Source organism: Thalassophryne amazonica, chromosome 1 (assembly GCF_902500255.1).
Source record: "Thalassophryne amazonica chromosome 1, fThaAma1.1, whole genome shotgun sequence".
NCBI lineage: Eukaryota > Metazoa > Chordata > Actinopteri > Batrachoidiformes > Batrachoididae > Thalassophryne > Thalassophryne amazonica.
Genome location: NC_047103.1, coordinates 147401815 through 147417794, shown reverse-complemented (window position 1 = coordinate 147417794; position 15980 = coordinate 147401815). Strand labels below are relative to the sequence as shown.

Genomic DNA, 15980 nt, shown 5'->3' with positions numbered 1-15980 from the left:
ACATCTGCAATATATAAAGTGAAACTTGAGCCAGAATCTGGATCTGGCTCCGGATCACCTCCAAAATTTAATGGAGTCTTTCATACCCTAATATCTATCTGTGGTGCAAATTTAGTGAGAATCCGTAAAGTAGTTTTGACGTAATCTTGCTAACAGACAGACATACAAATAAATAAACAAACACTGATGATTTTATTATGTCTGCCATGGACATAATAACCAAAAATACAGAGACAGCATACTCAAAAAACAATCATACAAGATGAAAAATGAAACATGAGACTGTGGAAACACTAAACGTGAGAAATAAGAAAATAAGTAATTCATAAATTACAACATGAACTAAGTCATCAAATGACACACAGAAACCAAAAAGCAGAAAACTAGTGTGGGACTCAAACATGTGACAGACTGCAAGAGAAAGACACCACAGGACTGACAGGTGAAGATGCAGGAGTGGAACACGGGGGAGCCACACCACCAGGACACAGACAGGGATCAGAACATAACAGATGAACCTATGCTGAAATTGGGCACCGCAGTCTCGTTTGAGGGTGGGCGATACAGAGGTTAAATGAAAGCGCATGTGATAAAAAAAAATTGTACTTCGGGAACAGCCCCATTATTCTTATTCACATTAAATCTCACTAAAACTTACCGACACGACCTCTCCCATTTGCCTCATCTTCCCTTCTCCACTGCCACAGTTACTTTGAAAAAGTAATCCAATTACTGATTACTCAATTGTAAAAGTAACTAAGTTAGATTACTAGTTACTTTTTTAGTTGCTTTCCCCAGCTGCCAACAACAACCCTCTGCCACCTCAACATGACAATGATACTTGTTTTGCCAAAACCCACTTTATAGTCACCCTTTCTAGACTTCAATGAAAATAAATACTTGTTTTATAAAAAGTAAAATAAAGACCTCTTTCTTGACCTCATATTTAACTGTTGACAGCACTGTAACAGTAAAACTTGCAATTTCTAACCTACATTGTTTGTAAATGTAATTATTTAATTCTTTTTAATGTTTTTCTAACATTTAAAGTCTCAAAATTAGTATTATTATAAGTAGTATTAGTAGTTGCAGTAAAAAAAGGCTTCAAAACTGGACCTTTAATCTAGGGGTGTTGTGGGAGGGCACATTCCTACCCCACGCCCCCATTCCATCTGGATTCGCCCCTGCTTTGGGGTTTGAGCACAAAGAATGGATAACATTTATTTATGCAGAAAACATGACCAGATTTACAGGTAAGAAAGTTTTATTGCGTTTTCACATCATGTGGTCCTCAGAAAGAGAGTTTAGGTGCGGAGGATCAGCTGTTTTTAGCGAGCAGATACAGAGCGGCTCAGCTCAGAATTCTAAATAAAGGAGAAAAAAGCATAAAAATGTCTTTCTAAAGCTCAGTGCAGGTGTGCTGTTGTCACCGTGCTTTAAGAGGTGAGGACGAGTCGTAGCTCCTGCAGAAAACCGCGGATGAAAAGCTCACAGCTCACTTAAAGTGGGCAGTTCAGTCGAACCCCGATCCCCTGCCCACAGACCAAGTTTAATGCTGCTATCGACCCACAATGCAAAAATAATAGTAACGCACAGTGACTTGGAGAAGTAGCTTTAATCTGATTACTGATTTGGAAAGATTAACGCGTTAGATTACTCGTTGCTAAAAAAAAGTGGTCAGATTAGAGTAACGCGTTACCGGCGTCACTGCCACTGGGATCCCAAAAAAACTGCACTTTTCGCGACTGCTTCGGTGAATGCAGCCGAAAAAAACAAAAACAAAAAACACTATATCCTCTTTCTGTTGGGAAAGTGTCAGTACACGGACCCACAACAGGGGGCGCAAACGAACGGACAATGGAGAAAGTCAAATAACAAGGCTTTACTGTTGTGAACGTGCACAACGAATACAACCAATCATGGAAATGGACAACAGTCAATTCACAAAAGTGTCGTGTGGGCAGGCTCGAAGATAGGAGACGCCTCTCCAAGGTAAGACCGGAACCACACGGCTTCCTCCGCCACAGGACCCCGGGAATACTGGAGCCGCCAAGTCCCGAACTCCCAGGTGACCACTGCCTCTGCGTGTCGGACCTGGTACTGCTGGCGAGGAACAAAGAACAGTTAGATGGGGGCGCGTTTGCACCCAAGACTCCGAACAGCAGGGAAGTTACCTCCACCTCTCGTTGGAACAGTAATCCACAATCTAAGCACTAATCCAAAAGGATACACTCCGTCAGCTTTGATACGTTACCTTTCAGGTAGAAACGATATCTCGGCAATGAGGTGGAGATGCTGTCCTGCTGATATACCCCACTGATGATTGCTGTCAGCTGTCTCAGGTGATGGGTGACAGCTGTCACCTTGGCTGCTCCTGTGAGGCGGCGGCGCCCTCTGGTGCCTGGAGCCCGCACTCCAGGCAGGGCGCCCACTGGTGGTGGTGGGCCAGCAGTACCTCCTCTTCAGTGGCCCACACAACAGGACCCCCCCCTCAACGGGCGCCTCCTGGCGCCCGACCGGGTTTGTCCGGGTGGCGACGGTAAAAGTCGGCCAGGAGGGCCGGATCCAGGATGAAGCTCCTCTTCACCCAGGAGCGTTCTTCGGGACCGTACCCCTCCCAGTCCACCAGATATTGAAAGCCCCGGCCCATCCGTCGGACGTCCAACAGCCGGCGCACTGTCCAAGCCGGCTCGCCATCGATGATCCGGGCAGGAGGTGGTGCCGGACCGGGTGCACAGAGGGGCGAGGTGTGATGGGGCTTGATCTTTGACACATGAAATACTGGATGGATCCGCAGTGAGGCTGGAAGCCGAAGCCTCACTGCGGCGGGATTGATGACCTTGAGAATCTTAAACGGACCTATGTATCTATCTTGCAGTTTTGGGGAGGCCACTTGCAGTGGAATGTCCTTGGTGGACAACCACACTTCCTGCCCAGGGCGATACGTAGGGGCCGGGGTCCGCCGCCGGTCTGCATGGGTCTTCGCCCTCATCCGGGCCTTCAACAAAGCAGAACGGGCGGCACGCCACACCCGACGGCACTTCCGCAGGTGGGCCTGGACCGAGGGCACACCGACCTCTCCCTCAACCACCGGGAATAGTGGGGGCTGATACCCCAAACACACCTCAAAGGGGGAGAGGCCGGTGGCTGATGACACTTGACTGTTGTGGGCGTACTCGATCCAGGCCAGATGAGTACTCCAGGCCGCCGGGTGCGCGGCTGTCACACAACGTAGTGTTTGCTCCATTTCTTGATTAGCCCGCTCTGCTTGCCCGTTGGTCTGGGGGTGATACCCGGATGAGAGACTGACCGTGGCCCCCAGTTCCCGGCAGAAGCTCCTCCAGACGTGTGAGGAGAACTGGGGACCGTGATCGGAGATGATGTCTGATGGTATCCCATGCAGGCGGACGACGTGGTGGACCAGGAGGTCCGCTGTCTCCTGGGCCGTTGGGAGCTTCGGGAGGGCCACGAAGTGGGCCGCCTTGGAGAATCGGTCCACTATCGTGAGGATGACGGTGTTTCCCTGGGACGGCGGGAGGCCTGTGACAAAATCCAGGCCGATGTGGGACCAGGGGCGATGAGGCACGGGCAGCGGCTGTAGCAGTCCCGGAGCCTTGCGATGGTCGGCCTTGCCCCTGGCGCAGGTGGTACAGGCCTGGATATAGTCCCGGACGTCGGCCTCCAGGGACGCCCACCAGAAGCGCTGCCGGACAACTGCCACGGTTCTTCGCACCCCTGGATGACAGGAGAGCTTAGAGCCGTGACAGAAGTCCAGGACTGCAGCCCGTGCCTCTGGTGGGACGTAAAGTCTGTTCTTTGGTCTAGTCCCGGGGTCCGGGCTTCGTGCCAGGGCCTCCCGGACGGTTCTCTCTATGTCCCAGGTGAGGGTGGCCACGATAGTGGACTCCGGGATGATGGGTTCCGGTGGATCCGACAACTCCGTTTTGACCTCGTCTTCGTGTACCCGGGACAAGGCATCCGATTTCTGGTTCTTGGTCCCGGGCCAGTAGGTGATGCGGAAGTCAAAACGGCCGAAGAACAGTGACCAGCGGGCTTGCCTGGGATTCAGCCGCTTGGCGGTCCTGATATATTCCAGGTTCCGGTGGTCAGTGAAAACCGTGAATGGCACGGACGTTCCCTCCAACAGATGTCTCCACTCTTCAAGAGCCTCTTTCACCGCAAGGAGCTCTCGATTGCCGACGTCATAGTTCCGTTCGGCTGGGGTCAACCTGCGGGAAAAATAGGCACACGGGTGAAGGACCTTATCGGTCTTCCCGCTCTGGGACAGCACGGCTCCTATCCCTGAGTCCGAGGCGTCCACTTCAACCACTAACTGGCGACTAGGATCGGGCTGCACCAGAACAGGTGCAGACGAGAAGCGCCATTTCAACTCCTTGAATGCGGCATCGCACCGATCCGACCAGGTGAAGGGGACTTTTGGTGAGGTTAGGGCTGTCAGGGGGCTAACTACCTGACTGTAGCCCTTAATGAACCTCCTGTAGAAATTAGCAAAGCCTAGGAACTGTTGCAACTTCCTACGGCTTGTGGGTTGGGGCCAGTCTCTCACCGCCGCAACCTTGGCCGGATCAGGAGCGACGGAGTTGGAGGAGATGATGAACCCCAGGAAGGACAAAGAGGTGCGGTGGAACTCACACTTCTCGCCCTTCACAAACAGCCGGTTCTCCAACAACCGCTGCAGGACCTGACGTACATGCCGGACATGAGTCTCAGGATCCGGAGAAAAGATGAGTATATCGTCTAGATAGACGAAGACGAACCGGTGCAGGAAATCCCGCAAGACATCATTAACTAATGCTTGGAACGTCGCGGGGGCGTTTGTGAGGCCGAACGGCATGACCAGGTACTCAAAGTGACCTAAGGGGGTGTTAAATGCCGTTTTCCACTCGTCTCCCTTCCGGATCCGAACCAGATGATACGCATTTCTAAGATCGAGCTTGGTGAAGATTTGGGCTCCATGCAGGGGTGTGAACACCGAATCCAACAGGGGCAACGGGTATCGGTTGCGAACCGTGATCTCGTTCAGCCCCCTATAATCAATGCATGGACGAAGTCCGCCGTCTTTTTTGCCCACAAAAAAGAAACCTGCGCCCATCGGGGAGGTGGAATTCCGGATCAACCCGGCGGCTAATGAGTCCCGGATGTAGGTCTCCATTGATTCGCGCTCAGGCCGGGAGAGGTTGTACAGCCTGCTGGACGGAAACTCACTGCCCGGAACCAAATCAATGGCACAATCATACGGACGGTGGGGGGGAAGTGTGAGCGCCAGATCCTTGCTGAACACGTCGACAAGGTCGTGGTACTCCACCGGCACCGTCCCCAGATTGGGCGGGACTCTGACCTCCTCCTTAGCTTGGGAGCCGGGAGGAACCGAGGAACCTAGACACACCCGATGGCAGGTCTCGCTCCACTGAACCACTACCCCGGACGGCCAATCAATCCGGGGATTGTGCTTCAACATCCAGGGAAATCCTAAAACCACACGGGAGGTGGCCTGAGTCACAAAAAACTCGATCACCTCCCGGTGATTTCCTGACACCACCAGAGTTACAGGTGGTGTCTTATGTGTGATTGGAGGGAGTAGGGAGCCATCTAGTGCTCGAACCTGCACAGGCGAGGTAAGCGCCACCAGAGGGAGCCCTATCTCCCTGGCCCATCTGCTGTCCAGCAGATTCCCCTCAGAGCCCGTGTCCACCAGTGCTGGGGCCTTCAGGGTTGAGTCCTCATACAGGATCGTAACTGGGAGTCGTGTGGCAATGTGGGTGTGTCCCACGTGAATGTCTCGGCCCACCCCTAGCCCAGTTTCTAGGGGCGGGCGTTTAGTGTTTAACCGCTCGGGGCAGTCTCTCTCTTGGTGCTCTCTCGAGCCACAAGCAAAACAAGCTCCGTGGGCCCGTCTCCTCTGTGCATCTGGTGCCCTAAATGTTGCCCTACTCGTGTCCATAGCTTCGTCAGCAGGGGGAGCTGTGGCCCCACGGAGCGCAGCGGCCGTGGAGCGTGGGGAAGGCGGAGCGCGGTCGGAATCGGAAGGGAGAGGGACGGCGCGTGCCCGGCCACGCCCTTCGTCTCGTTCCCGCCGACGTTCTTCTAACCGGTTGTCTAACCGTATGACAAGATCAATGAGCCCATCTAAATCCCGCGGTTCGTCCTTAGCCACCAGGTGCTCCTTAAGAACCAAAGACAGTCCGTTTACAAAGGCGACGCGGAGGGCAGTGCTATTCCAGCCGGACCTCGCAGCCGCAATGCGGAAGTCGACTGCATAGGCAGCTGCGCTCCGACGCCCCTGTCTCATTGACAGCAGCACGGTTGAAGCGGTTTCGCCTCTATTAGGGTGATCGAACACGGTTCTGAGCTCCCTTACAAACCCATCGTATGTCAGAAGGAGCCATGAATTCTGCTCCCAGAGCGCTCTAGCCCAAGCGCGTGCCTCACCGCGAAGCAGGTTTATTACATAAGCTACTTTACTAGCATCGGTCGCGTACATGACGGGACGCTGTGCGAAGACGAGCGAGCACTGCATGAGAAAATCCGCGCACGTCTCCACACAGCCTCCGTACGGCTCTGGGGGGCTTATGTATGCTTCCGGGGAAGGAGGGAGAGGTCGTTGAACAACCAGTGGAACGTCTATGTTACGCACAGGATCTACGGGAGGGAGAGCCGCAGCGGCGCCCTGAGGGCGCGCTTCCACCTGCGCGGCGAGAGCCTCTACCCTGCGGTTCAGGAGGACGTTCTGCTCGGTCATCAAATCTAACCAAGTCGTGAAAGCGGTGAGGATCCGCTGCAACTCACCGATTACCCCTCCTGCGGACGCCTGCGCGTCCTGTTCTTCCATTGGCCGTTCAACAGCCGGTTGACGCCCCTCGGGATCCATGACGTTGGCCGAGATATCCTGTTGGGAAAGTGTCAGTACACGGACCCACAACAGGGGGCGCAAACGAACGGACAATGGAGAAAGTCAAATAACAAGGCTTTACTGTTGTGAACGTGCACAACGAATACAACCAATCATGGAAATGGACAACAGTCAATTCACAAAAGTGTCGTGTGGGCAGGCTCGAAGATAGGAGACGCCTCTCCAAGGTAAGACCGGAACCACACGGCTTCCTCCGCCACAGGACCCCGGGAATACTGGAGCCGCCAAGTCCCGAACTCCCAGGTGACCACTGCCTCTGCGTGTCGGACCTGGTACTGCTGGCGAGGAACAAAGAACAGTTAGATGGGGGCGCGTTTGCACCCAAGACTCCGAACAGCAGGGAAGTTACCTCCACCTCTCGTTGGAACAGTAATCCACAATCTAAGCACTAATCCAAAAGGATACACTCCGTCAGCTTTGATACGTTACCTTTCAGGTAGAAACGATATCTCGGCAATGAGGTGGAGATGCTGTCCTGCTGATATACCCCACTGATGATTGCTGTCAGCTGTCTCAGGTGATGGGTGACAGCTGTCACCTTGGCTGCTCCTGTGAGGCGGCGGCGCCCTCTGGTGCCTGGAGCCCGCACTCCAGGCAGGGCGCCCACTGGTGGTGGTGGGCCAGCAGTACCTCCTCTTCAGCGGCCCACACAACACTTTCTGTGTGAAGTGATGCTGTGATCGTGTTGCACAGTTGCAGGCTGTCCCTGGAAGTGGTCAAATCCTGCGATATCACACAGGGTTTCAAAAAAAAAAAAAAAACTGCAGTTCCCTATTAATATCACTAAAAGAGAACACTAACAAATGAACACATACAGAACAGAATGACACTTAAGGGGCACAAACCACAACAGAGATTCTCATTGGCTGCAGCTTGTAATAAAAGTATTCTGTCAGTTTGACCTTCATTGTACACTGATTTGCATCTTTTGTAAACAGGATAATCAGGATAACCCTGCAGGAAGGAAGTCATCACAGTACAAAATAGCCCCTTCATTCTTATTAGGAGCCCTTCCAGTTACCTTGTCCATTGTTCATGGGCTTCAAATGGAATATTGCTAATTTTCTGTATTTTACCAAGTTATTACACATATCACTACACACAATGGGAAAATATGTTGTAGTTTTTAATGTGAACCCATTAATGTGTTAGTGTTACCTATGAGTTTTTGTTCATTCATTGTATTTTTTCTATCCAGATATGTCACCTGTGTCCATGTTTCAGATATTTGCCACATGTGTAAGCATCAGAGTTTTAACTTTCTTCAGATGAGATTATTGCTTCAGAAATTTGGTCTTGGTGGCAACTGGGATGCTATGATTAGCAACAAGGGTTCAAAAATCACATGTAAACAAAAGTCCTGTTTTATACCCCTATTCCAGAGCGCAGTTCCTTCCGGTTTCATCCCGAACAGCAAATCTGAGTGCGTGTTGAAGCATCACACCAATTCCTTATTCATCTTTTGTCAATCTTGAATAGTCAGGTAAGCTAATAGGGAACTGAGAGGTTATGATGCAAACTTTAAGCTCACTGTTATAAATGCAACAGTCATCAAATAGCTCTCAAGCATCCAAGAAACACTATGCAATTGCAAGGTTAGAAGATGGCAAAATCATAAAGACCATCTGAAAAATGCTTACATTCAGAAAATGTTGCAGTGCTCCCATAAAATGTGGTTATGTGAATCTTATTTTAAATAAAAATATTTCTTGATATGGAAAAGATTTTTTTAGAGACATCCTTGTAATACACAGTGTGTGTGTGCATGAAAATTCAGTAAGGTATATCTTATATATTACATTCCATTTCTAAGGTGGAACTATTCTAGTATACTAAGGTATATCTAAATATCTAAAAAGGAAGAGTAAAATAGGAGAGTAGAAAAGAGTAGAGTAGAGCCACTTAGGTGCCTGGTCTTGAGAACCAGAGATGGTAGGTTGAAAAGCTTTTTTATCCCATGGGAACTCTGCCTACCCAAGAAAAAAGTATATATAATAATAAATAATAAGACATAGGAAAGATAAAGCATATATATAAATAAAAGTTATATTTAAATATTAAGGGTAATAAACAACATATACAATAAATATGGTACCATATAATATACAGGAGTAGGTATTAAAACCTAAATAATAATACAGGAAAAAATTGTAGTATAGGTAATTTAGTGTGTAGACTAGTAGTAAAATCAAATTATAGTTAGTAGGCTAAGCTATAAATCTGGTATTTTATTATAGAAACAGAAGCTATGATGTAATGTGTATTGGTATCTATCTAAAGTAACTCTGCTAGTATACTATAGGAAAATAAAAAGCATAATCTATATGTGTGTGTGTTTGTGTGTGTGTAGCTGAATGCTTTTTTCCTTTTGTTTATTTTACGTTGACTCTCTCCAAATGGAATATAGTGGCTCCAATGATCAAAGTATATCCCAGAATGAGTAGAGCATTTCCCCGTCTCCTCAGTCTGTATGATGACATTAACAGAACCATTTTGCATCCAAAATTGAATTTACCCAATTGTACGACCTAATGGCCCCTGCAAAATTACGGCACAGTGATGCTCTTGCATATATTTAAAGTGGGTGAATTTGGAGCAATTCCATGCAGCTCATTCAACATTTTTGTCTGTTATAACCAAATGCAGACAGATTGTATGATGTAAATTGATTTTTTATCATAACGATTTCCTTTACATATATTGAACCACTATATTCAGATTTACTTTGATCAAATTAAATATCCATGTAGCAATGCACAGTAAAGCATTTACTATCTGGAATGATATTTGGTGTAGCAATTCATTGTTAAGGCACTCAATCGTTCATTTTTAAAACGTTCTTGTTGATATGGAAATCTTCAACAGCCTAACACATACAAGTTGCGGGCTAATACTGACAGCAAAAGGGGCTAAATGGGTTTTAATCAGTGAAATATTTAAACATTGCCAGGCAACAGTCTCAAGTCAACATCTGCTAAGCTCCAAGATAAAACATTTTCATTATAATATTAGCAAAGCAATGTGTGGTATCCTGCTGTGGAGAGTTTAAAAGAGAATTTGAAAATTCTCTTTTAAGCAGAAAAATAAAAATTACACTAGAGTGAATTGAATGCCATTGAACAGGCCCTTTGAATTATCCATAATTGAAGACTGAATGTATTTCACTCAAGGCCAAAAAACTTCATTTGTCTGAAAAGCAGATATTTCCTCTTTGCCTATTATCAACATTTGAGTCCATCTTTACCATAGCATTTTTTATTTTATGCACTCTGAATATATAGTCTTTACCATACTATTTTATGTTTTACGCCTGGCGTGCCCAACCAGTAAATCACAATCAACCAGTCGATCGCGGGCTGAGTTCCAGTTGATCGCATGAAAAAAAATAGATAAATCTGTCACTGGACTCGAGAGGATGTAGTGCTGCTATAACAGACTGATGCAGCTGGTGACAGCAATGCAGCAATAAGGATGCCGTCTACCGTTAAACGTCAAAGAAGAAGAGGAGCTCTTCTTCTATGGTAGAGGATAAGAAATGAAAAATTATAATTTTCTTCCTGGATTATTTTTTCATTTATTCTATTTATATCTGCAACTTAAATGCAGCTTGACTGAAGAAAGGGAATTTTGAGTGGCATTTCAGATGATTCACAAGAAATATGATGCTAACTTCTAATGCTAAATCCCCTCTGCTCGCCCTTAAAGTCCAGGAATGAAAAAGTCAGTGACCAGCACAGTGGTCCATAAATATGAAGAGTGATGAATGTGGTGAACAAGATTGCAGTGTTCTGTTCGGGCCAGGAGTCCGCATTTATTCTGTTCAGAGTGGCTATACACCCAACTGTTGGTTCAATAAAGTAAATACGCGAGCATATATTGTTCAAATAAATAAGTTCAAGTTCAATATACGCACAACCACAACCGACCAATGAGTGCGCTTGTAAGTTCACTTCCGGTTTCAACGCAGGAAGGAAAAAAGGCAGATATTTTTTCGCCGGCCGCGGGAGGGTTCGCAGCCCGCGGAGGAGCTGTGATCTAAAGCGGTTCTGTTTGGCTCATCACACCCAGAGAACTGTGTCAAACTAACACCATCTTACAGCCAACAAGCAGCATTTTGTTCCAAAACTGTTTCGTCGTCGTTAACAGGCTTCCGTTCAAAATGCTTATGAAGTTTGTTTTGGTCCATTGCAGTGTTTTCGCAGTAATTAAAGACAGCGCCGTTAAATGTGTCATACATACGCCACAATACAGCCCTAAAAAGTGGTGTAAAAAATGTAGTTTAGATGCACAAAACGTGTCAAATACACGATCACGGTTGGGCAAATAAGGTATGACAATATATTTATCTGCCCAATGGTTGGGCGTATAGCCTTTGCCTATTCTGTTTGCAGTTGGAGGAGACGCGCATCTGTACAAAGAGATGTTAGGTGGCTCAGCAGAGGTAAATTTCTGGAATGTTCAAACCATGCTGAATATGCACAGCTTTTGGATTTAAAAGCAAGTTTAAAAACATATTACACGTGCTTTCAAGCAGGTTGCAACAGTGTGACCTGCAGAACTTTCCACACATGGACACAGAATGTAAGCACCAGGACACAGACTGGGAGGAGCCTAAGAGTGCACATTAAGTTGATCATGTGCAGAGCATCTTGTCAGAATTTGACAGGCACTTCACTGACTTTGCCTCCAAACAAGGGCGCAATTTAGAACTAGAAATTGGGGAGGACAAAGTGCGATGCCCGGAGGGCCGAAGCCCATAGGCCAGGGGTCTGGGGGCTGGTTTAGGCCCTTATTCCTTAGTCCTTATTCTCTGTGAAGCCCGTTAAATTTTCACCAAAAGCCAGATAAATTTTTCGAATGGTTTCCAGGTGCCAGTCTCTAACAGCTTCTGAAAAAATTCTGATGGAAAAAAAGTCCTTTTCATTCCGCCATTTCCAGACAATGAAAATCCGACGAGGGGGTGGGACCACTCCTTCCCAAGGCGTGCTCACAGGCGAATGACGTCACCGACAGGCGTGGAAAATCTCACGCATGCGCACGAGGGTTCAAGCATGTCTGACATAAAAACATATGAATGAAATCCATACAGTTTTTAAAAAAAATAAAAAGGACCATTACTTTATGGACAGACCTCATATATGTTTTATGGAATCTGATTTACTTACAATATATTTTACTAGTTCGTCATTACTGTGCCATTTTATGTGTTTTATGGAATCTGATGAATCTGAATCTGATTCATCATTATATTAAGAAAAAAACGTGCATAAGGTGCTGACTACAAAACAAATATGAAAGCAGAGAAAAAGTCACACAAAACTCAGCTTGGTACAAAAAGAAAAAAGAATTTGTTAGTTAGTCACCAACAATTTGAGTAAAGGTTTTCCTTTTTTGACACCCTGAGCAAGACTAAGTCATAACCTTGGGGATGAACCATTAAATGTACGTTTTCACAGCAAAGCTGAGTTTTGTACTATTTCTTGAGTCTCTGCATCGATTCAGATTCATCATTACCATTCTGTTTTATGTATCTTCCTACATTATCGTTTTACTGGTCCATCTTTAGCATACCATTTTTTTATGTTTTACAGAATATATGGTATTTTTAGGAGTTTTTAATAGGTCACTGTTTTATGTTTATTGCCAACCGAACCTTTTATTTTCCCTTTTTAATGCAAGTCCTTTACCATGTCATTATGTTTTATGCAATCTGATATAGTCTTTTTCCAGATTCGTGACCCTAGTTCATCTTTGCTGTATTGTTTTATGGAGTCTGAATGAAGTCTTTTACCAAATTTTTCTTACTAGTTCATCTTTAAATACAGATTTATATGTTAAATGAAGGGCAGCACAGTGGATTAGTGGTTAGCACTGTTGCCTCACAGCAAGAAAGTCATGGGATCAATTCCCACCTGTGGCCTTTCTGTGTGGTGTTTTCATGTCCTCCCTGTGTTTGCGTGGGTTCCTTCCGGGTGCTCCGGCTTCCTCACACATCCAAAGTCATGCAGTTTAGGTGGATTAGAAACTTTTAAATTGTCCATCGGTGTGCATGCGGGTGTGAATGTGTTTGTTTGTCTCCATGTGGCCCTGTGACAGACTGGCATCCTTTCCAGGTTGCATCCCACCTCACGCCCTATGACTGCTAGGATAGACTCCAGCCCCCCTGTGACCCTTAATTGGAGTAAGCGGTTGAAGATGTGTATGAGTGAATAGTTCATATTTTCCCTTTTATGTTTTATGGAATCTGATGATAAAGAGTCGTTTTCCTACATCATTACCGTGCAATTTTTTGCATCATGGAATGTGTTCATGAGGTCTTTTACCCTTAACGTAAATTTTGATGGTCTTGCCAAGGATATTTGAGCTAAAATGCATTTTAAGTGCCACACTCAAGCACATTTTCTGTCTTCTGCAGGGACAAAAACTGTTTGATCACTCCGTAATGGAAAGCTTTCAAAGCAAATTTTCCATGGCTCCCTTGGGTTTTTAAAATGTGCTTCATCCATTCCCAGGACATGAACAAAGCATCCGCACCTGCATTATCCAGGTTCCTTCATCACAGAAACAGCTGTGGTTGAGCTGAAGTGCTCCACATGCCCTTCACACACTGTGCGCAGAATGGCACCATTCAGGTGCAGAGACGCCATCAGTGCACACGTGCATATTGAAAAGGAGGAGATGGAATGAAAGAATAGAAAGGATTCAACTCACCATGTCTATGGATGACACAGGCCCAATGCTGTTGACATATATGCCCACATCGATGACTGTTGGCTTGACTGCAAGTGTCAGAAAAAAGAAGAATGAATGATGGTAACTGCACACACTGAAAATGCAATATAAATATTTTCGTATGCCTCTGTCTAGTTTCATTTGGTCAATGGTCAATTTGTGGCCGAACCTGCATGGGATCCAGTATCCAAAAATCTAATCAACAATGAGGCTCATCATCATTCACAATGTCAACCCTGCAAATACACCTAATCCATTTCATTTGCAATGAAAACGTGAGAGATTTATGCTTCTGAATCCAGAAAAGCTGCCATATTTCACAGTGCTATCTGGCACAGCAAATTCAACCATAGAACCAAATTCAAATGCTCTCCTATCAAATATAATTAGGTTTTTTCCCCCATGGGTTTGCAATATTTCTGAGGATTTTTAAGCTGTAAGTACGGACAATGTTTGTTTTACTGAACATTCAGGGCCCTATCTTGATTATGGAAAGTGAACAGTGCAAGTGCATTTGGGGTATGCTGAAATACCTTTTGCGATATCCACAGCACATAGTCTGATCAGAAATTAAGGGTCATTGTGCAGAGATGTTGGACTTTGTCAGTTAAAGAAAGGTCTGTTTTGTTACAACATAAATGTATTTTTTGTATTTATTCACTTAATTAAATATTAAAAAATCCTGTTTCCACTGATCATCCTTAACTTCTTTCTATAGCTTAATTGGAGTCCACCCGAGGGAGGACATGCAGGTGGTTCGTGTGACAGAGGACGTTACAGAGGCCAGGGCGAGATGGTACCGATTGATCTGCTGTGACGACCCTTAACGGGAGAAGCCGAAAGAAGAAGGCGAGGTTAAGTGGTCACATCACTGCTTATATGTGGTTTTGACATTTCAACAGTCTTTATTCACCTTATTCAGGAAGTCAGGGTGGGCAGCTCCATTTTGTCAAGCAACTTCCGGTTTGCCACTGCGTCGAAGATTAGCTACGTGGGAAAACAGTACGCTAGAAGTGTCTGAACATGAGCAGTATTAATTGTTCAGGTCATGAGTGCCACAACAACTGGAAGAAGAGGAAACTATCGCTTTCAGAACAATGTTTTGAACATGAAAATGGAGATCTGAGTGCTGTGGACCAGCATTTAACTTGTTCCCTCCTCCATTGAAAGATGAGGATCTCTGACACTGGGCTAAAGGCGCTGAATTTGAAAAATCCACCCAAACATCCCGATGTCTGTTCTTTTCATTTTATGGAGAAAAAACCCACACCACTGGATCTTTACCCAAAGACATAGTTGGGTTACAACGCTCCGTTGAAGAAGCCACGGCGGATGCTAGTGAGACAAACTGGTAAGCTGCGTTTGTAGCGTTAGCCGCTATCTAATTTACTCATTTTCTTGCATTTGATACAACCAAGCGCTGCATGAAATAACACCATACGTACATTAACGTTACGTAATCTTGGCATTACGGTGGTACTACTTGTCCGGTAGTATTTTAACTTGATTGTGCTTTTATACGAGCTTATACAAGCTGCGCAGTATGAAGTTCGTAGTTTCTCATAGACAAACCGTCCACACCGAGTGACAACACAATATAGTTAAAAATAATCGAGGGCCACTTTTTCATGTCTCTGTTATGACCTGTGGGTGAGCCAGAGTCGATCCCTTTGAGCTTTTCAAAAAGGTTTTTGTGTCTACCCATGTAATATCTTCCATTGTTCTATAGTGAAAACACCACTCAGTGGAAGTCCTAAGACAAAACGGAAATGCCTCTGCTGTACAAGTGGGTGGGGCTGAATAAGGTGAATAATATTGTATTTTATTTGTTGTGTCTGTATTCATTGTTGAGTTTACATCACAATACATTATGGTTAATGTCAAGCTTGTTTTCTGAAGAAAGATGAACTGTCAATGCATTAATGGGTGGGCCACAGCTTGCTTTGCTTTTTTTGTGCTGACCACTACTGACTGTCATGCACTGAGTGTCATGCTTCATCCTCAACACATGCATGTGTTAGAAAAACACACATACAGAGGCATCTGATTTTTACGTGTAAACCACAGTGTGCCTCTAATGGCAGACACACTATAATTATTCACATTTGCTTGAATTAACCTCAGAACAGTAACTGAAATTGCAGATTTATTTATTTATTTTAAACAAGTTTGAGAACATGCTCAGGTTGTTTGTATGTAACACAGCATATGGATTGCTGTGGATGGGCATGCAGCACTTTGACTGCGTGAAACTCCAGGGGCACATCTAGCGTCAGGTGACGGCGGGCGGTGAGTTGAGAATTGGTGTCCCCTGTTT

The 15980-nt window shown here is 45.8% G+C and overlaps 1 protein-coding gene across 1 annotated transcript in view; it reads right to left on the bottom strand.

The window, feature by feature from the left end:
• Positions 1–15980, bottom strand: part of LOC117515123 (gamma-aminobutyric acid receptor subunit gamma-3-like) — a 378931-nt gene that overhangs the window by 258869 nt on the left and 104082 nt on the right. Inside the window, exon 3 of the mRNA XM_034175623.1 lies at positions 13643–13710. Within this exon, the coding sequence (XP_034031514.1) occupies positions 13643–13710 (68 nt within the window). The remainder of the gene's footprint in view (positions 1–13642; positions 13711–15980) is intronic.